Genomic DNA, 23,023 nt, shown 5'->3' on the forward strand with positions numbered 1-23,023 from the left:
TAAAAGAAGAGCTAAAAAAATCTATTATTGCTGTTGTAATATCGCGCGATTAAAAAATTATGTATTGTGATCTAAAAATTACGCATCATGATTTGCATTTTCGCAAAAAATAGTTTCCTTCTAGAAATCGTGTTCTTTCATTCATGTATATTTTTCAATTTAACCATGTTTTACTTTTTAATAAAGTTTGACTGAATCTTTAGATCTTTTTTTTTTTTTTTAAATTTGGTTAAAATGAAATCGATCCAATATATTTTTACAGAATTATGCTCATGAAAATTTTAAACCACTCTTTTGTGTTTACTCTTTTACGCTCACAGCTTGTGTTGATTCCATCATAGATATATGTAGTGTTTTAGTTTTTTTTTTTTTTTTGCAATTGCTATGAATCTTTGCTTTTTTGAATTCAAATTTCATTTCTCAGTTATTATTTATATTCTCATGAATTTTTAAAATATACTGATATTGTTTCGGAACGCGTAAGTCGAATTGCAGGTTCAAGAAATCGTTCTTTGAAATGCTTGTTTTGCATTGATATTCTCGTTAATCCATATCTTATTTCAATTGTTCTTTAGACTGTTATTGCTAGATTTTCACATTTAAAGAAAAAAATATCGATTTTATATAATTTAATTAGCAACTCAAATAAATTTTTTACTTTTCATGTGATCATTTCATCGTTTTTTTGACTTTTTATTGCTAGTGCAACCGAATTCCACACAATTTTTAAAATTCCGGTTATATCTCAGTTAATATTATTTCTACTCATAGAATTTAAATTGTGCATTTAAATAATTACATTTGGACACACTTACATTATGCCGATAACTATCCATGTAGTGTTTCGATTGTATTTTCGGCAGTTATTTATATTTATTTTCACATGGTTTTTAAATATCCAGATTTATTTCTGACAATATGGGAAATTCAAATCGCTTATATGAATATTTAATTTTTAAAGCAAAATATTGCTTTTTGAGGGCATATATTCAGGGGTCTGTTTAGAAGAAATTTGTGTCCATTAACGAACCCTTCACAAAACAATTCATCTTTTAATCGGACCCTTCACAAATTTGATCTTTATTGTTTTGTTAATCGAATAAACCCTTTCCAGAAAGGAGGGGAAAGAAACCCAGATGTAAACGAAATAAGTTTTGTCTTCAACAGATGCTTCTTCCTTTATTCGTTCTAAATGAATATCCTGCATTCAGCAGTATAAGCTAAATACCAAATATTTGTATGTTGCATCTCTAATTTAGTAGCAGCAATTGAGGTTTATTTTTTTAATATTACAATGTTGAGCATGATCCTGTATGTCAGGACCTTATGTGCACAAATTACGAGTAATTTTTTTACAGTTTTACAAAAACGAACGTTTCACAAAATGTCTGGACAGACCTCTGATATTTCCCCACAGAATCTTAAAGCAAAATTTTTGAAAGAGAATTTCAAAGCTAAACATCTGTTTTTCATTTACCCTATTTTCAAAAAATAAAAGAGTAAAGTATAAAATCTAATAGAAATTGATTTGCCGCGTTTTAATGAAAATGTCTAAAAAGCAAAAGATTTTTGAAAAAGAGAAGGCTAGATAGAAACCAAAGCAAAAATCATTTTTATATGAAAGATTTTTATGCTAAAAATCTCGGTTTAACATTTTTACATTGCCATATTTTTAGAAGAAAGTGACCATGAAAGAATAACATTGATTATTATATATACTTGTGGCGTAACTACCACTACGATTATTAAACATCAATTCACTAGTATACAAGACATGCTAACCTGATTCAATCTTGAGGTACCTTTTGATAGATGAAGGTTGACATTGTCTAATGGTTTTTCCCCACATTGGTGATATACTGACAGATATGATGGTCCACATTGAATAGTTTTCTTGCTAATTGTGACTGTGTCATCGTCCTCACGCTGTTGGTTCTCAGTCTCATTTACACACAACTGGTTTCTGCTCACACTTGACTGCTAATAGCTCAGGAGTGATCACACACACAACCATGAACTTAATATAGCTCTCATGGCTCAAGATCAAAACCCAGTGACCTTAATCCAGCTCTCCCGGTCTTTCACAAATACAGCAACTAGTGGTATCCGTTCATCGAATTCTATCCCTGATAAAATTCTCGTGGGGGAGTGTTGTGGCATAACTACCACTACGGTTATTAAACATCAATTCACTAGTATATAAAACATGGTAACTTGATTCAATCTTTAGGTACCTTTTGATAGATGAAGGTTGACATTGTCTAATGGTTTCTCCCCACATGCTCTTATAAAAATGCTATCATAATAAAAACACTGTTAAAAAGAAAAGTTAATAGAAAAAAAGCTAATCAGAACAGACTAAAGAATTTCTTAGTGTTGAAAATAAGTTTCCTATGTGTCTGGTTACCTGTCTTACCATATTAAAAATTGAAAATTAGAGAATAAAGTTTATTAAAAAATATTGCTTATTTTGCTTTAGTCTAGTAAAAACATTTTCTTTTTTAATTATATATTTTATGTATTTGAATCAGGGTTTTTGACACATGACGGTTTTTACCGGTTTATACCATGGTTTTTACCGTCATGTCAAAAAACCCTGTGTCAAAAACGTCAGAAACTGTCAAAAACCCATAGTTTTGGTAAAATTTTATTTTTATTTGAGATTAACTGCTTATAATTTAAAATTAATTCATTTTTGGGCAATAAAATTCGAATAAAAGTTGTTAAAAGATATTTAAGAACAGATTCTTGCATTTTCCCAACATGATTATATCAAATCATACTATTTGAAGTAAAATATTAGGATACTAAACAAAATTTTCAACATTTCCAAGCATCATTTTGTTTGGCATATTACATTACTGAAGAATGTCAAGTCATTCTTGACTTAGAGTTTGTTAGTAGTTATAAGTTTTGAAAGTTTTGTTTAGCTTACTTCTAATATTTAAGAAATGCCAAATTTTAAATTCTTCTTTTTAGTTCTTGAATTTATTAATAGTTCCAAGCTTTTTTGTTTGTTTGTTTATTTCTAACAATTCAGAAGTGCAAAATTTTGAATCCTTTGCAAATCAAGCTATAATGATAAAAGTAAGTATCACTATTTTCAGTATATTACAATATTTCTATATGAACGTATATCCTTCTATAAGAATAATACATGTATGTAGTAGCAAAATCAATAGCAATCATTTACAACATTCATTTATAATGGCAATTATGTGAAAATAATATATTTTCCGCTATATGCCATAAATTAAAGAAAACAGGTTTTTGACAGTTTTTACCGGTAAAAACACGGTTTTTACCACTGTCATGTCAAAAACCAGTTTTTGACGGCAAAAACCCAACCCTGATTTGAATAAGACCAACCTAAAAAATTTATAAAATTTGTGTAGTATAGTGATTAAATTATGCAATTCTTTAATTATGTAATTTATAATATAAAAATCAGGAAAAAAAATTGGAGATTTTTTTTGTCTGTTGTAAGTATTAATCATGCATTAAAAAATGTAGTATAAAGTTAAAAAATAATTCTACTTGAAATTTTTTTACTGACAGATTGTGCAAAACTTCAGATGCTTATAATATTTGCTTTTGGTAGATGGCGCAAAGAAAACTTAAAGACATGGCCTCAACTTTACAAAAAGTGGTAGGTGATTTGGATGCTGCTTTAAATTACCTTGATGTGAGACATCTAATTTCTTCAACAATGTAAGTACTTGTTTCTAAGTGTCGATCGGTTTTAACTAATTTATAAGCTGCACTTAAAAGAAGAGCTAAAAAAAATCTATTTAATTATTAGATATGTTTTTTTTTTTTTTTTTTTTTGTTAAATAATTAAATCAGGTTTTCTATTTTGAGTTATATAACAAATATTCGAAAGTCTTGAGAGTTATTTGTTCTTTATTAGATTGTTCTAAGAGAGAATTTATGTATATTTATTCTATTCACAGGGTTTGAGGTTGTCCTGATTTTCCTGATAAAAGATATTCTGATAAAGATATTCCTAATTTTTGAGTGTGCTCAGAACATCCCCCTCATTTTTGTTTTCTTCTTTCCAATACATACATTGAAATAATTTACATTGAATAATTTGACTTAGTTATATTTTAATTATTCCGGTAAAGATCAATTCAATAGTTCAAGCTTGGAGACTTTTCATGAATTATATACATAGTACAGTCATATTACCTTACCTACGAAATTCATTGTTTCAAACTTTTTAAGACATTTTTGTAGTTGGCTGTCTTTGCCATTCGATGCATATTGTGAGAAACAGGATGTTTCTCTACTACTAGTTTTAATTGATGTATCTGAAAGAAAAATGTGCATAAAAATTAAAGATAAGTATTAGTTTTAAAGGTTCATCCACAAAATCTTCAAAAGAATCCTCCACTTTGATTTAACAAGAGAAAATGTTGATGTTTCTTTCATCTAGTATTAATAAAGCTTTTTGTTTATTTTTAGATTAAATAATTTTATTTATTTTTCTTACATAATTATTATATGGTTATATGATTATTATATTTATTTTACTGTTATCACTAAATGAACGTAAAACACCTTGAGTTTTCTATAAATGAAGAATGAGTTATAGGGCCATCTATTCTTATCATAGTTATGCTATCATAGTTAGGTTATCATACATGGTATCCGTGCACCTGGAAAGTCACGTAAAATCATGGATTTAGGTCGCCGAATAATTTTATTTTTTAAATGGATTCCCTCCCCAATTTCACGGTGTTCCGAATATCTGAATTTGTAACAAAATCCCCACTCTGAGTCATATTTTATTAAAATGTAAGAAGTTTTTATAATTTTCTTTAAAAATTATGCTGTTCTTTCGAAAAATGAAAGAAAAAACATCATTTCTAGAAGGAAGTATCTTTTAAACTTCAGAATTATTATTATTCATCTTTTTTTTTATTTTATCAATTTAAAATTGTAGTTGGAGCAAGCCAGTCATTGGCAAATTTTTTTTATTCCAAAATGAGAACAAAAAAATCAGGAGTATTTCTTTCCTTTCTGATGAACAAGAAAAGTATCTTTAGAATATAATTCTGCAGAAAAAAAGAAACGCAAAAATTATTTTCTCAGCTATTTTATTGCTTCAACTCTTTACTTTGTTTTTTAAATTTAAAATCAATAAATATGGAGATGTTGAGTATAACAGTTTTGGTTATACCTATAATTTTGATTAATGTTATTATAATGCTTTTTAAATGTATTATTCTGTTTTTGTTTGTTAAGTCATGAAAAGTTCTTGGAATTAGTCATGAATTTGAAAATCTGAAATGTAGCAGATACCCTGGACATGGAAAGTCATGAATTTGAAAATCTAAAATGTAGCAGATAACCTGATCATAGGTCCTAGACAAGACATAATCTATGCTCAAAAAGATAGTAAAATAGTGATTACTTTTCATTATTGAGAATTATAAGTAAAAATATATTACATCCTCATGTGTAACTCTGAGTCTCCTGTGTGTATTCTTAACTTTTGTAAATTTGTTTACAAAGAGTTCAATAAATTCAAAAATCATATATTTTTGCTAGAAAATTGTATGTACTCTTTTTATAAAGGCTGTCTTTCCACCCATCTGTCAAAAAAAAAAAGAAACAAAAAAAAAACAAGTAATCTACATTTAAATTAGTGTTTTTGTTTTTTGTTGGCAAGAGATAAGTAAAGCTAAAAAAAAAAAAAAAAAACAATGGCTAACTTTTTTTCTCCCTGTTAATACTGCTGCTGTTATTGTAATTCAACCCATTTTTGATTATTTTTCTCAAATTATTTTACCATTTTTAAGCTCATACTCTTTATTACTTTCATAATAGTTGTTAACCAAAAAATAATTTTTAAATTTTTACTGTATAGAAATGTATAAAATTTTAAATAATAGAAAATATTTTTACATAGAAGTAAAACACATTAAGCTAAAAGTTCTGAAATAGTCTCTTTTAGTTCCGATTTACTGTTTAAATGTTTAAAAATTTAATAAGCTTTTTGACTTAGTTGATAACGAAACTATTTCTCAATTTGGAGCAAACAAATCCACATGTAGATAAACATGTGTTCAATACTATCTGGTTTAAGCTCATGTTACCTTTGCTATTTATTATTACTTAAATAATTTCTAACCATGCGGCTGCTGCATGTTGACTGCATTTACTTTTAATTTCTGTAGATGACATCTTTCCGTGACACGCAAATTTCCAGATTTGTCTTTCTTGTCTTGATGAATTATTTTTTTTTGGTCTTCTAATGCGCTGTTTACAGCAATAGCGTTCAGGGTTCCTGAAGTAACTATTCACTGCAACCTTTATTTTCATTTATTTATTTTTTTTTTTTGCAATTTGAGAACTTTTTAAAAGTTAAAGTTTTACCTTATTCGCCAACCTCTAAATTAGTTCTTTTTGGCATTGTATTGTGCATGCAGACTACCAAAATCTGCCTTTATACAACTCTCACCAAATCAAACCGCTTTTTGCATGTTTTATAACCTATGACCTAACCTGACAATGACCTAATGAATCCTAATTCCAAATTTATACTTTTTTTCAAGTGGTTTTTTAATGATTATGTCAATTTTACCATGATTTGAATAATATGATAAATAAAAATAAAATTGTCATGTAAAGCAATTAAGCTCTACATTTGCAGTTAGAAAATAAATTTGTGTATTCAGCCATAACAGTGGCGTTTCAAATTTGGCAATGTTTTGCTTGGCTTTATGTTTTCTTTTCTAGCACTGAATGTATTTGCCCCTCATCCTCCCCCCCCCCCCCCNCCTCCCTTAAGAAAAAAATATGACACCTAATTAAACCCAAAGAAAACCAATACGACAAATCCAGTTTGGACTTTTCTAAAAGGCAAGGGTTTTTTTTTTCCAGCCCTAATTCCCATTTTTCTATATTTTTACAGTTCTATAAACTTATGCTATTTAATTAAAATGCTTGAACCTAACTAGTGTGATGCCATATGCTTAGAACAGAATTGAGAAATATTTGAAAGAAGTAGATAAAAGAATGATGCTTTTTGTATCATCTTAAATATTTGCTATAGTTTTACAAATTCACGATATAGCGGCCTCCGGTTATAACACCCATTTCCACTGAAAAAAGTTTCTTCTGATATCACGGTACAAAACGTTATATGCACTCACATACATCACACATTTGAAACCTAGTTTAACCCAGGATTACTTTTTGTTTATAATTTAATTTTGAAAAATATTTGATAAAATTTTCTTCTTGCATATAGAAAGCAAATTAAAGGCCATACTGTCAGTGCATCACAGTGGTAGAAATTAGTTGAAATGTGTGTTTATGATAAAGATCTGACAGGTTTTTACAACTTTATGGTTGCCCTAAGCAGCTCTGTTCAGCTAGCTCTGCATCACTTTCTGCATTATTATAGTATAACTTTTATTATAGATTTATTTTCAAATTATATTCTGTTTTTTATATGAAACCTATACCATTTTTCATCATTAATTACACAAATAATTTTCTTTTCAGATTGGTGTTAGTTTTTCCATAGGTTCATTATTTTAGCTAGACTACAGATATTTTTCAATAGAATAGATCTTTAATAGGACTGGGCGATATAAGAAATTTTATATTGTGACACATCGCCAGTTTTGCGTCGCGATGTATTGCGATATTGTATTTTTGAATTTCATTTACTTGTAAGGCACAAAAAGTCGGATTTCTATCAAAACTTCATACTCAGATTAATTTAAATCAATTTATGAATTAGAAGATACATATGTTTTGCTTAAGAAAGATATTAATGCAGGGTTGCCACAGGCTACTAAAATGCAACTATTTGCTACTATTTTCGGCCTTAGGCGACTATGGCGACTTTTTTTGCCTGAAAAGGCAACTATTTTCAGGAATAGGCGACTATTAGGAGACTTTTTTTTACTCTTGGAGAAGTTTTTTCGCAAAAATGAACATTACTTTTCAGAACGTTAATAAAAGAAAGCAAACTTTTATACAATCATTTATGTCCAAAGAGCCAAAAATTTAAATTTCCATGGATTTAATAAAGTACTTGTTATATGTTCTCTCAGAGGGGCAGTTTTGTTATTTTTAATTGTCTTTTCCTTCTACTAACATTTATATTTTATTGTAGTTCGACTTTTATTTAGGTATCTATTTTCTAATATGTATACCTTTTATATTTGTAAAAAATTTTTTTTTAATTGGAGCATAGTTAGGACTGGGAGATAAATCGATGTATCTCGAAATATCGATTTAACGCATATATCAGTAAGCCGATGTAGTGACTTTCGTTTTAGGCGATGCATCAGAAATCTGATTTAAGCCACCGGAATTAGATTACAATCACGGTTTAACGATTTAATATGCAAGGATCCTTGACTAGGCTAACGCTGTTACCGCACTAATGAAGAGGATTTTGATTTCCTCTAGCTGCAGAGATGTAGATAGCATTTTGCTATTAAGATGATGTTGAATGACGAAGAGCGAATTGAATCAGAACTCCCGATTTCGTGCGAGGATCAGCGTTGTAATATAGAACGCAATGCATAGTTTCTTGATGTCCATTTTTGTCTTTGGGATTTGCGTTTTTTGAAGATTATTTTCAATGGGACGTAATTCATTTTGCGATCGTTGTGCATTTCATTCCGTCGGAAATAATTGTCGGGTTTCTTGTAAATTATTTTTAGTGAGACTTTTACAACGATCGTTTCGTTCTGCATTATTTCATACCATTTTTTTTCTGTCTGGGCTTAACGATTCTTGTCAATTATTTTTAGTAGACCTACTGTTACTTTGCGACTGTTGCACAATCGCTGTTATCTTAAATTTTCGTTCTGAACTCAGATCAAATCATTGATTTTTTTCAATTATTTTTTATTTTAAGCGATACAATTTAATCGTATTCTGTATTTAACTTTGTTATAAAAAGTTAATTTTTTTAAATTTATTGAATGTAGTTAAGTATATAATTTTGATTGTTTTTCAACCAATAAATGCTTATTCGTTTTTAATTATAAAAAAAATTAAAACAAAGCCTACCTTAATTTAATTTGCTTTTATTTTTGAGAAAATGAAAACAAAGTTTTAAAACAAATTTTTTTTTTAATTAAATAAAAAGTTCAGTAATGTTTTGACGTTTTTAATAATTAAACATTGGTACTTAAATTATTTTTTTAAAATTTTTATTAAAACTCTTTCAATACTTTATAATTTGTTCGATAGTCAGTATCATTTTGAAACAAATAAATCTTCAGTCGATTTTATTTTCAAGAATGAAAATAATAATAAATAAGTAAAAATATTTTTACATTTATTAAGTACAGAATTTGACCATTAGTTAATACTACTTTTTATTATTTTAAATAAGTAAATAAAAAAGAGTCTAATGATGTTTCAAAAGCGTGTTTTTTTTCCAACAAATAATAAAAAAAATTTTTTCTTCCTAAAGTGAATATTTCTTTGATTTGTTTTCTACTTCCCTTTTTTTTTCTTCTTTTAATTTTTAATGCATGTATGTAAAATAATTTGTTACAGTATTATTATTTTTAAACCAATAAATCTTAAATCATTTTTAATTTAAGAAAAATGAAGTAAAGCTTGGGTTTGCTTTTACTTTGACTTCTTTATTAATTTAATTGAAAAAATTAAGCAATGATATGGATGTCATAGTAGAATATGTTTAGAATTAATATTTTCTTTTGTACTAGATTTATTCCTTTTTATTTATTTTTGATTGCCTTAAAAATTTCCCATAGGTAATTTTTGAACATATGCTAAATTGCGGTACATCACTATATCGTGATGTTTAACTGACGATGTATCACTGTTTAAAATTTCTGACATCACCCAGTCCTAATAATGGTATATGACAATTAAGCTATAATTTTAGTTATTTGGCTACTATTTTTGAAAAATTTTTGTTCCTGTTCAGGCAACTATTTTCATAGTTTTAGGCAACTATTTTCATGCTTGAGGCTACTAAAAGCAACTATTTTTGTTCATTTTTTACTGTGGCAGCCCTGTTAATGTTATATTTTCTAAAAATGATCGCGCAAATAGCGAAAGATTTCTTAGTTTAAAAATAAATAATAAAAAAATAAGATTGAAATTTATCAATATAAAAAGAAAATTTAAAAAATAAGTTCGTTAAAAATTATTTGTATGCTTAAAGCAAAGTGCTAAATAAATTTTTTAAAAAGAAACGCTTTTAAAACAACACTATTATTTATCATTATTATTTAACATAACAAAAAAAAAGTAAGGTTTAATTTCCTAAAAATAAAAACGAAAGAATTATAATATTCGATAATATATTTCACTGACAATATTGAAAGAAAATTAAAAAGCACAATTATACTCTTTAATAAAACGAAGAGCTAATTAAAAAAAGAAGTCGCAAACCTTACTAATTTTTTTAAATAAACAAAGTTGATTGACTTATGTCCAAATCCAAACGAGGAAAAATAAGTTTTGTTATAATTTTATTTATAAATCTAAAAACAACTAAAGATTTATAAATTTCCGGGCTGATTGTGCTCCGGGAAAAATCCGGATTTTTCGCTAACAGTGATCCGTTTAAAAAAAATCATTGATCACAGAAGTTTCCGGAAATCAAATTTTCAAAGGTGGAACTTAAAAACTCTATTTTATTTGTTTGTAAGGGAGACCCAGATACTTTATAAGCTTATATTCATGATTAATATTCAATTTTTTATCAGTAAATAGTTATTATAATCATAAATTCAAGAAAGAAAGACATATTTGTAAATTTTAATTACTTCTCTGAGTCATCATAGGTATGTGTAATTGGTATAAGTGTGTGTAAAATTTTAAATCTACTTTAAGTAAACTAAAAAAAATATTGAGAAAAGGGAAGAAAAAAAACTTGTCTGCATTTTTTTTTCTAATTTTTCAATTTAAACTGTTTTTTTTTTTTTTTTTAATTGAAATTTTCCGGAATTTTGACTTGGACTCACAATCACCCCTAAAATTTAAAATCAGTAATAAAAACCCATTAAATTATTACAGGGATGTGATTCTTCCGCGGATTCGCGGCTTTCCGCTTTTTTTTTTTTTTTCCCAGATTTTTCCATTTTTCCAGCTAATTTCCGCGGAAAGTTTTTTTTGAACAAGTTAAAATATTTTATGAGGAATTTAATTTTCCGCGGAGAGAAAGTATTTAAGTCCTCATTCCTCCCTCTGAAGTTTCTCTAAAAATCATTTCCTTGGGATAATACTGGTTGACCTTCATACAGGGATGAGATTTTTTTGCGTTTGCTACTCGAATTTCAGCCTTTTTATCAAAAACTACGATTCTCTAAGAGTTTCGTTTTTTTTTAATAAATATCCCGGTTTTTTTCTTTCTTTTTTTTTTGAAAATTCAGTTGTTGAAATAAAATAATTATATTTATTTACGATTTTCAAAGATAAACAGAAAATTCAAACTACGTCCTAGCTGCTAACCCTTCCAGATTTTTACTTATTTTAGCTATTTTCTCCGCTTTTATGACCAAAAAATAAGGTTTTCCGTATTTTTATTCGTCCGCCCGATAGCTCGTATTTTCGCAATTCATACGTTGTGACCCTGTTGTCTGATGTGAAAGCAAACGAAAAAAATAATAATAAATCGAGGTGGATTTGCAGTGAAAATATTTACTTGCTCATTCGATTAATCTTGTAAATTTTTATTTATTATGTTTAAACAAAAACAATACAGACAAGCCTTTTAGAAATCCCAAGTCCAGACTCTGTAAATATCTCGATTCTTATTCGCATGATTTTAATATCAATAATTGATTTTCATATTTACCTGATTTAAAAGTTGCACATTGCGATTCTTATTTACGCTATTTAAACATCATACATTATGATTCTTATTTGCGAGATTTAAAAATCCAATATCGCGATTTTGTATTTACTCGCTTTTAAAACCCTATGTAGCGATTTGTATTCGCGCGAGCTTGAAATCCAATGTCGTGATTTGTTTTTGCGGTTGTAATATCAAACATCGATTTCCGTATTTATACGTGCTTTAAAAATTAGACATTGTGATTTGTATTTGCGCGATTTAAAAATTATGCATTGTGATGCGTATTTACGTGATCTAAAAATTACGCATCATGATTTACATTTTCGCATTTATTAAAATTCGATATAGAGTTTCATATTCACGTGATTTAAAAGCCTCATATCGGGATTCATATTCTCTCAATTTAAAATCATGCATGTGATTCATATTCATGCAATTTTAAAAATAATCATGGGGATTTATAATCGCATGGCTTACAAGTTTAAAAATCGCACTTTTTTTGTCAAATAATTTGTATATATATATATATACACACACACATTCATTCTTGGATTTCCTCTTTTTTACTTTCTGACTACTGTCATCTCTGTTATTAGAAGTTTTATCTAAAAAGTTATTAATAAATTAAAATAAAGTAAAAAATAGCCTAACAAATTTAATTACTTTGTAATTTAATTCTTTATGGGCACCTTAAATTAGATTTCCGATTGTAATAAATTCAATAATGTAAAAAATTACTTAAGCATATAATATCAAAATTAATTTTCACATTTAAAAATAAATAAAAAAGTTTTGTTTTAAAAGAAAATTTATCTAATTAATTAAGAAACACTTCTTTATATATTCTTTTCAATAATAGATTACGTTCAGAACAAGTTAACGACGGCAATCACAAAGTCAGCTATTGAAAATAATCTACAAGAAGCAATATCAAGTCGCTACAAAGAAAAAGAAAAAAAGCACGAACATGCGAGATCATGATATATATTCTCAAAATTATGGTTTTGATTCTACCACTCATCAATCAAAGCCATTTCAACCTAACGAAACGTACATCGTCGTCTTCTGCATGCGTCGGTATCAGTTGCAAGAAGATCCTTGCTCGTCTTATATCGATACATTGTTTCGCACTCGTCGTCTTTAGTCTACGGCTTAAATCAGATTTCTGATGCATTGTCTGTAACGAAAGTTGCTGTATCAGCTTGCTGATATATGCATTAAATCGATATGTCATGATACATCAATTTATATCCCAGTCCTACTTTTTAATATATCAGAAGATTAAAAAGAAATCATATTTTAGAAGAACCCACTTTGTTTGGGTTTTACTGGGTAGGTGGGTTTTTACATTGAGCGTTGATAGTAATTTCCCTTGATCATTGTCTTTTTAGATTTTCTAATGATTTCAAACCTGAATCCTGTCCACCAGAATTGGAAACTATTGAGGAAAGTCCCAGATCATCAGTCGCCAGCAATGAAGTTGAACTCATGGAAGATGCAACGCCTGTTTTTGATGATTATGTTACAGAAATCTATAATGTTACTAACTTTCTTAATCTTGATAAACAAAATGGTAAGTGATTTCTAGCTCAAATTGTAGTAATAATTGTCATCTTGAGATTGTTTATGGAAGATATCTTAAAAATTTGTTCTTAATACAGTACAGAACCCGTTATCCGGAAATCAGAAAACCGGAAAACCAAAAAACCGGAACGAAATTCGGTAAATTTTCCCGCCATTTAAAAAAAAAAAATTTTTTTTCCTCATAAGATTTTAGGATTTTTCTTTCTTTTTTGAAAGATGTTTACCATACCATCTTTTTAGAAATAATCATTACTGTATTACTTCATCGTTTTTTCTTCTTTTTAAGATTATTTCCTAATATATATTTTTTTTTAGTTGAGTTTAACAATAGAAAAAACGGCTTTTTGTAGCGATTCAGAAAACCGGAAAAATCAGTTATCCGGAATAGCGATGGTCCCGATCGTTCCGGATAATCGGTTCCCTACTATACTAAACATACCAACACTTAATCTATACCTATTTCTATCATAGCCGGTCAAATGACCGGACTTTATGTTTCTTGATTGAATGTATGAAATATGGATGTTAGGAAAGAAATAAGCTAAAAAACTTTATAATACTAATTCAAAATTTTATATTGCCAATTTTTAATTCATTGCTTGATGCATTTTTTACATATACAGGGTAGGGTGTTTCCATTGTACATTTTCCAAAAACGTATTTCTTCCAATTATTATTATTTTTATAAATTAATATTATTTCTTCTAAGTTTGATTATTATTGTTTCTTCTGTTTTGATTGTTTTGACATTTTTCTGACGGTAAAAACAAACAGTTAGTTAGAAATGAAGTAAAGCTCTCAAAATAAAATATAAGCTACTTACCAAAACATTTAGTTCTTGTCACTTTTTCTGACACAAATATGTCAATCTAAAATTTTAGGTACTTTCTTGAAATTTGAATTTGCACTTATTCTGATTGAACGCAACAGTCTTTTACAGAAATGTGCAACTCATCGAATGCAATATGTTGAACACGCATTACATCGTCATTTCTGATTCGATAGCCTTATAAAGCAGTAAATTGTTCTCCCGGTCAAATGGCCAGTTGTGGTAGAAATAGGTTAACGGCAAGTATTATTCGAAACGAACAAAATACGAAAATTAAATAATAATAGAATATTCACTGTATATAATTGTTTGAAAAAGTCATGAAGTCAAATGCGCAAAAAGATAAGCTGATCAGCGCATTTTAGATGCAAAAGATGTTAAATGGTCATTTGAGCAGTTATGGTATGTTTAGTGTTAACTTAGTGAAACTATTATACTCAATGTAAACCTGCAACAAATATTCATGCAACTAAGAACATGTGAAATTGATCACTAATTATCAACAGGGATGAGATTTTTCCGCTTTTTAGCAGATTTCCGCTTTTTTCACTTTTATCTCTTAAATTTCAGCTTTTTTATCAAAAATTCAGATTTTCTAAAAATTTCATTTTTTTTTTATAAGTATTCCGCTTTTTCAGAAAGTTCACCGATTTTCAAAGAGAAACAGAAAATTCAAACTACTTAGCTACCAATCCTTTCTCNATTCACTGTATATAATTGTTTGAAAAAGTCATGAAGTCAAATGCGCAAAAAGATAAGCTGATCAGCGCATTTTAGATGCAAAAGATGTTAAATGGTCATTTGAGCGGTTATGGTATGTTTAGTGTTAACTTAGTGAATCTATTATACTCAATGTAAAGCTGCAACAAATATTCATGCAACTAAGAACCTGTGAAATTGATCACTAATTATCAAGAATCAATCTTTTTTTTTATGTAACAACAGAGAGAAAAACTTGTAAACCTCATTACTTGTCTATCTTGTTATATTTGTGATGGTATTCTGGTTTTAAAAAAAACTGGAATTCTTTTTATTGAAATGAAATGTTTCTTCTTTAGAAAAAGACTTTTTTTTTCATATCTACAACATGATTTTCCCTATATCTGTGATGAGTAAAAAAAAAATAGCATGAAAATGTCAGAAAAAAACTGAAACTGTTTTTTTTCTTCTCATTTTTTTTTTTTTNTTTTTTTTTTTTTTTTTTTTTTTTTTTTTTTTTTTTTTTTTTTTTTTTTTTTTTTTTTTTTTTTTTTTTGATTCAACTAAACTCAGTGGTGCGACAGCCCACGGAGGGCTAAGGCCTACTGTACACATCTCAGTTTTCTTGATCTTGGGCTCTGGGATGCATGAGCAGACATTCCGGTTAGATGGTCGGCCGAACGCGAAACCCCCGGTGTTTAATTCCCAAGCATGCTTGGTACTCATTTATCGACACACTGAAAGGTTGAAAGGCTAAGTCAACCTTGCCAGGACCTGTGGCACATTAGCGCGTAGCGCTACCACTCAGTCGCCGGACGTTCACTTGATTAAACCAAATTTTTTAAGCAAATTTAAAACAGACATGAAATGTTATTTTGAGAACTAAACTATTGAAAGGTGCTGCATAATATTTTTAATGAAAATTATCCACTTGTAATGTCTTTCATCAGCTTTAGTATTTCTATGCTTTTCAGAGAAGGCAATTTAGCTAAATTATTGCATGAATTTAATCAATATAAACAATTATTCAGGGAATNTAAACTATTGAAAGGTGCTGCATAATATTTTCAATGAAAATTATCTACTTGTAATGTCTTTCATCAGCTTTAGTATTTCTATGCTTTTCAGAGAAGGCAATTTAGCTAAATTATTGAAGAATTTAATCAATATAAAAAATTATTGCGAATATTCTTGATTTAAATTCTTTGTTCATAAATTCTTTTCATTCTGAAATTGGAATTGTTTTATTTTTTATTTAGGTTCAGAAGAAAACAATGTTTCTACAATACGGACACCTGAAATGCCCCAATTCAGTCCCCAAAAGTATACTAGTAAAATGCCAGATTTTGTATATGAGAAACCTAAAGACATAGAAGGGAAAGAATTTACAAAAGAAACAACACCCAAAGCAAAAACAAGCTCTAATCTCTCCAGAATACCGGTGCGACGACATAACTTATTTTGCGATCTGGGTATACCTGACACTCCTGAAGCTTTCGTTCCTTCGATTCGACGAGAAACTTTTGTTGTTAACCAGCTAAACAAAGATAACAATGACTGCTTACCTGTTTCTGTGAAGTCGGGAACAGACTCTTTGCAGGAACTAGCGCACGAGTTACAAGCCACCAAGAAGGCTGATTCAGATAAGAGAGGCACATTTGTAATTCCTCATTTGCCACCGCAGAAACCAGATCCCAGACCTGGAAACCCATTCCAATTGCCTCATGAAATTTGTACTGGTGATATGACCCTGAACTTTGTTGAAGACATGGATCTCACTGAAATTATCCCCTCTGTTGCCCTTGCAAGTTCAACATATGAAATGCATTTTAATAACTTCTCTCTTCCTTCCAATAAAACAGCATGCAACCTGAAAGATTTACCTTCTGTTTCGAATATTTCAAAACCAATATCTCCCATTGAAAAATTTAAACCTTCTCCTAATCTAAGTATAGTATCCAGTGATCATAAGCCCGGGTCATCAATGTTGAAAAAAGGAAAAGTTGTTTCAAAATGCTTTGAAGAAGGTTTTGTGCCCGAATCTAGTAACCTAAAACCCACCAATAAAATTTCTAATAAGTTAATTGGATCAAATTCCTTAAATGAAGCTTTTAAGCATCCCACAATATCAACCCCGCCTACAGTAAATACAGGGTCGCCCGAGTATTGCCATAAATCTGTCGGCCAATCAGTATCACCTACTATACCCGAAGAACTGTTAAAGCAACAAAAGTTATCGATTGATCCTATCATTGCAGTTGAAAGTGATTTAGATGTCATAAATGAGCGCATAAAATCTAATCGAGCTTCTAGAAAGTCAGTGTTGCCTTATCCTGCTAAAGGAGTTTCAAAGCAAACGAACCAAACAAATGATGCAGATGATTTGGAAGAAGTACACGAATGTCGAAGATCGAAAACTTCTAAAATGACAGTATTACCCAATTTTTTAAAAAAATCACCAAGCTACCAAAATTTATCATCTAATCATGATCTGTCAGAAGAAACTGATTCAGAAGCAATAGATAAGCAAAACAAATCTAGTAAAGCCTCTATCAAATCGTTGTTACCTAATCCTAAAGAATTATTAAATCAGCTAAACTTATCAGGTAACATTGATCTGCCAGATACAGCTCATACAAAAGCTACAAATGAGGTCATGTCTTTGGATGAAATAACAAGGCCATCATGTAGCACTGAAAAAACAGTAGTGAATAGAGAACATTCAAAGGAACCAGAAATTTCAAACAGCAAATCCACAAAAAAGAATCTTAAGAAAACTTCTAGTATATGTCCTAGAAAATCTGTTTTGCCTAAAATTTCAGAAAATTCATCAAATTCAGAAAATTCATCAAATTCATCTTTTTCGGATATGTTCCCCTCAGATTCTGAACCTGAGGTTATTGCAACAGAACAGCAGAGAAAGAGAATCCCAGGCAGGAGAAGTTTAAAACCAGGCCGAAGAGGACCTTTCATATTTAAAAAAACTAGGAAGTCTAATTCAAAGCTTAATAAGCTTGAATGTGCCGATTCTAAAGGATACGACTTCTCTTTGTCCGACGAAGATGAGGAACCGACCACGAAATGTAGGCAGAGCAAAAAACCACCCAAAAAGAGTTCAAAAATGCCAAAGAATAAAAATACAGTTGCCGTTCTAGAGCGAGATATCGGACTCATGTATCAAGAGCAAGGTCGAAAGAAACGCTCCTTGAAAAAGAAAGTTTCATTTGCAAATATTAATGCAACCCCTACAAATAGTGACGACGAGGACAGAGTTAAAAACTCTGAGAGAGAAATTAAAATTGTGGATATGTTTGAACCTAATGATTGTGAGAAAAAAAGTGTTCCTGTGCGACGCTCGATGCTTAAAAAACCATCACTGCCCGCTGAAAAAAGTTACATTTCACACAATATTTCTCCCAATATTGAACACAAATTAAAAAGCTCATTTCCAAGTACTGATGAAAGTGAAGAGGAGTTAAGGTCCAAGAAAAATGAGAAATCTGAAGAAACTGAAAAACAAACAAATAAGGTTAAGGGAAGAAGCCAAGGAGATGGTCTTGTAAATGTGACTGATAAAAAAATGGATGGTGAGCCTAAAGAGATTGAAACAGACTACCCTCTTATTGCTACAACACATGTTGATAAAATAGATGTTAGCAAAAAATCAAGTTTAAATGTGAAACAAGGGAATAGTTCCTCTAAGTTGAGTGGTGCGAAATCTCATAAAAACTCTGAATTTTTCGGATTTGAGAGTAAAAGGTCTAAAAGCAAAAAGACGTTCTCAGGGATTTCCGAAAGGTCTAGCAGGAAGAGAGTAACTGCAACCGATGACTTCTTAGATGATGTTGATATCCCTTTTCCGGAAGAAAATCCAAATGGTGGGGCTTCAGATATAAAAAGCCTGAGCAGTGCCACACAGAGCACCCATACATCGTTGGCAAAGCCACCGATTGATAACTTAAATGCGGAAGATGTTGCAGTGGAAAATGAAACGAGTGATGCCAATGTTGCTCCCTCCAGCGACAAAGAAATGGAAGCTCCGACGGTGGTCCCGAAAACGCCGGTCTTCGTAAATGTGAGTTCCAAGAAAATTTCTAACCTGAAAAGAAATAAAAAAACCAAAACTCCAACTTCATCTGATGTGCTGACAGAAGTTAAAGAGAATGCCAGGAAAAGTAAATCTAAGAATGTTCTTAAAGAGAACATTAAAGACTCAGCTTTCACTCCTCCTCCCTCTAAAGCAAGAAAAACTGATAGCACTGGAAGTCTAAAAGGTACTTATCATTTCTTATGCTATGATTAAAATAGGGTTTACTGTTTCTAACAACAAGGTTCTTACTGTTTCTAACTCATTACATTATAGCCATGATCCGAGTGGCAGTTGTAAAAATGCATTTCTTAACTTATAGCAGTTTGAACTTTTAAAGATACATTGGGATGAAAATACAGGGTGGCCACCCACCTTGAAAACCTGGAATTAGCAGGGAATTTTTTTATACTGGAAAAAACGGGGAATTTTCAAGAAAAGCTGGAAATTTTTGTTTTGATATTTTTTCAATTTCCCTAATTTAAATTATTAACTAATTTTCTTAATTTAAATTATTTCATCCATTATATCCACTTTTTTTAGTCTGAAATGTGTCTCCAAACAGTTGAAATATTATTAACTTAACAAAATTTGCTCCATTATAACCCTGTTAAACTAGAGTGCCTCATAAAATTCGCCCATGGTTGCTGAATGAATGTAGAAACAGTTGACCTCTATTGAGACTATGGGACTGCAATTTAGGAAAGGCAAAGATCAATCATCAAAAAGTAACGAAAACTTTATCCCACAAAAGTCATTTTGCACTTTCAAAAAAAAAATTTTGCCTATTGGAAAATATTCTAATTTTCGTTAAATTAATATTTAGTGGAGTTTCCTTTCACATCTACTATAGCTTTCATGAGTTTGTAAATAAATGTAGCTAGTTTTTTTTTTTGTCGGGTGAAATTCGAGCAGAATATTTTTTATTAAATTTTACAGAAACTTTTACAACACTCAATTGTGAATTTATGAATTTTCCCACAAATTTTTATAATTTTAATCTTTGGTATGAAGTCTTTCTTTTAAGCATTTTATCACATATTACAGTGCAATAGCACACAATAAACTAATTTAACAATATTCATACTGATTTACCCCTTATGATGACAAATTACCCACTTTCAAATTTGGTCTATTTTTTTAATAAGACAACGAGCCGTTTTTAAATGATAAAATAAAAAAATTAAAGCAATTGACGATAATTTTAATTCTAAAATTAGAAAACATTTAAAGTGTACAATGACTTTCGTGGGGTAAAATTTTTTTTACTATTTGATTATTGATATCTTAGAAATGAACTTTTGCTTTGATATACTAAATATTGAACTAAAATATTCTATGCAGTTTTGCTAAGAATAGATTATACATCTTAAAATCAAATACCCATTCTGAAATATTCATTTTAATTAATGAATTTTTATTTCCTATTTCAATAAAAGTTATAAGTGAACGAACATTTTTTGGAGCCACTGTAACTATAAACTTTATTGATATATTATCACCTGGAACGGTTTTCCTTTACTTAATGAAAATATATTAAACAATACTTATCCAAGCAAAAACTACTAAAAATAACACATTAAAAATATTTTATTCAATGAAAACAATCTATTCTACAAGCTAAACATATTATTTTCTCCACATGTTTTAATTTCTTAAAAATTAATGTTGTACCAAAACATTAAAAAAAAAAACTTGCCAAATTGTCAAAATAAATTATTTTTTCAAGATGACATGTTAAAAAAGTAACATTTTGAATAAAATATTTCATAATATTGACACTTTTCTTGTACAAATTCTACACTTAAATACATAAGAAAGAAAAAAATACTGATTTTGAAATTTTAAGATTTTTACATGGAAAAATCAGAGAAATTTGAAATCTGATTTGAGTGGCCACTCTGAAATAGAGTTTAGTAAATACAGTGAAAATTTCCAAATAGTAAACAGGGTTGCCACCCACAGTGAAAAACCTGGAAAATGCAGGGAATTTAAAAACCACCTAAAAATAACAGAGAAAATGCAAGGAATTTTGATTTTTTTTTTCTTTACGAACTGGAAAAATACAAGGAATTTTGTTTCTTATTTTTGTCTTTTTAAAAATGGTAGGCACTCAAGCGTAATCTATGGGATATTTAACTATGATATTTCAGTTATACTAAACTATTTCATTTACTATAGCATTATACAGCTGTTTTTCTAAAAATTAGAACTTATATAGTTAGCCCAATGTAGCTCACACATGAGCACAGTCGTTTCCTCTTAATATATTGTGTGTAATATTTACAGGGAATACACATGGAATTTTTTTTTACAGATTTGAGTGGCAACGCTGGTAAACATAAATTTTAAAGAGAAAAAGATCAGTTGGAAAACCTCTCATTATAAGTTAGAATTCTGATCTGTTACTGTTAACTTTATATGCTGTTTTATTAAAATATTATTATCTAACGAATATAAGGGTAAAATAAAATAAAAAAAGAGAAAACCTTAGTGAGTTGTATGTAAAAATTATCAAGGTTGCTGATATTTTTTTAAAATAGCTTTGCTTAAACTTAAAAATCAGCATTTGTTTGTTTTTTAGTGTGTACTACAAGATAAAATGTACGACTCAATCGTTGTCAACTTAAATAGAAAAATTTTTGAAATTTTGGTACCAAGTAAGTTAAATGCGTATATACATAATTTAATAATTTGTTAGCAATATAATTTCTGGAAGAGGAAAAAAATAAATACCGATGTTTAATTTCATTGTTCAAGTATAAAAAAATATCAGTTGATATTTATAATTATCAATAAAAACATAAGGCAATGTAGTTTAAGAGATGGCTTTACAAAATCATAATATCTGAGATTTTTGGCAGTGTCTTTTTTACATAGAATTTTTGTTTTACCTGTAAACAAAATTGCCAACAATTGTGACGTGTCAGAAATATATTATTTTTAAATATAATTGATGGGAATTAAATATTCTTTTAGTTTCAAATCTTGGACTATCTTAAGTATACACTTATGTTTCAATATGTTATTTTAGAGAATTTCGTTGTTCCTGACTTAGAAAGTGGAGGACGAAGTAGGCGTAATCGGCCAACAGTAAACTTTAAGGAACCTAGCCTGAATCGGTATGTACTCCACTTTTATTTTAAAAAGAAATTAAAAATACTTTCCTTATTTAATTAATTTAAACAATTCTTAAAAATATGTTCCTAAGTTATGTATTTTACTTGTTTGTATATCTTTATAGAAATATAATTGGTTTTTTAATGTGATTACATATAAAATCCCTGATTATAATGCCCATTTATTTTGTGTCTGAAAACAAATATGTCCTTTTGTTCGTTACTAATGCATTATTGATTAAAAAAGTGTGTCATGTTACTTTGAGTTAATATTGACAAAAAAGTATAAAGATTTAGTAAGTATATGTTCCATGAAGTAAAGATTGAGATCTTTTAAATCACTTCTCATTGACATTGTGTGTAGTGTTTTTAAAAAAAGCTTAAATGTTCTTATTTTTGATTTTCATTCTTTAAAAGTCCTTAAAGGTGCTTTTTTCATGGGGTGTTTTTAAAAAGTGCTTGATTTCCTTCTTCCAAAACCAGGGTTCGTGGGTTTTTTTTATATTTAAATCGAATTTTTTTTTATTTTTATTCAAACACATTGTAAGAACTTTAATTTATGATTAAAAATACTTTATAAATGTTTAATCAAAATTAAATTAATATTAAAACAATATTATATGAATATTTTAGAAGCTCTAACTTACTAATATAATTTTTCATTACAATACATAGCTTTGAATGCATAGCAACCATTTTGAAACAAATGCATAATTGAAATTTGAAGACTAGATGAAATAGAGAATTTAATGAAAGTGGTATGTCTAGGTTTTTCTGAGAGGTATTTATTTTGTGAAAATTTAGACATAATTTGTGAAAATTAAAAATAATATTAAGAAATCAACACAAAAATATGGATTTATTCGTTTTGTACGAAACACGAAAATAAA

At 28.9% G+C, this 23,023-nt stretch overlaps 1 protein-coding gene and 1 long non-coding RNA gene across 10 annotated transcripts in view; one reads left to right on the forward strand and one right to left on the reverse strand.

Moving 5' to 3' along the window:
- LOC139426217 (uncharacterized) overlaps nt 1–23,023 on the reverse strand; it is a 189,318-nt gene that overhangs the window by 158,274 nt on the left and 8,021 nt on the right. The gene's annotated exons all lie outside the window — the stretch shown is intronic.
- Nucleotides 1–23,023, forward strand: part of LOC107444808 (uncharacterized) — a 36,541-nt gene that overhangs the window by 10,352 nt on the left and 3,166 nt on the right. For 4 of the 9 annotated variants that reach the window (XM_071184455.1, XM_071184457.1, XM_071184456.1 and 1 more), the window contains exons 4-8: nt 3,602–3,711; nt 13,207–13,388; nt 16,187–19,201; nt 22,049–22,136; nt 22,809–22,905. In XM_071184455.1, coding sequence (XP_071040556.1) covers nt 3,602–3,711; nt 13,207–13,388; nt 16,187–19,201; nt 22,049–22,136; nt 22,809–22,851 — 3,438 coding nt within the window. In that variant the 3' untranslated portion in view covers nt 22,852–22,905. Of the gene's footprint in view, nt 1–3,558; nt 3,712–13,206; nt 13,389–16,186; nt 19,202–22,048; nt 22,137–22,808; nt 22,909–23,023 lie in introns of those variants that run through there. The other 5 variants (XM_071184459.1, XM_071184461.1, XM_071184460.1 and 2 more) reach the window with 3 other exon arrangements.

Source organism: Parasteatoda tepidariorum, chromosome 8, assembly GCF_043381705.1.
Source record: "Parasteatoda tepidariorum isolate YZ-2023 chromosome 8, CAS_Ptep_4.0, whole genome shotgun sequence".
Lineage (NCBI taxonomy): Eukaryota > Metazoa > Arthropoda > Arachnida > Araneae > Theridiidae > Parasteatoda > Parasteatoda tepidariorum.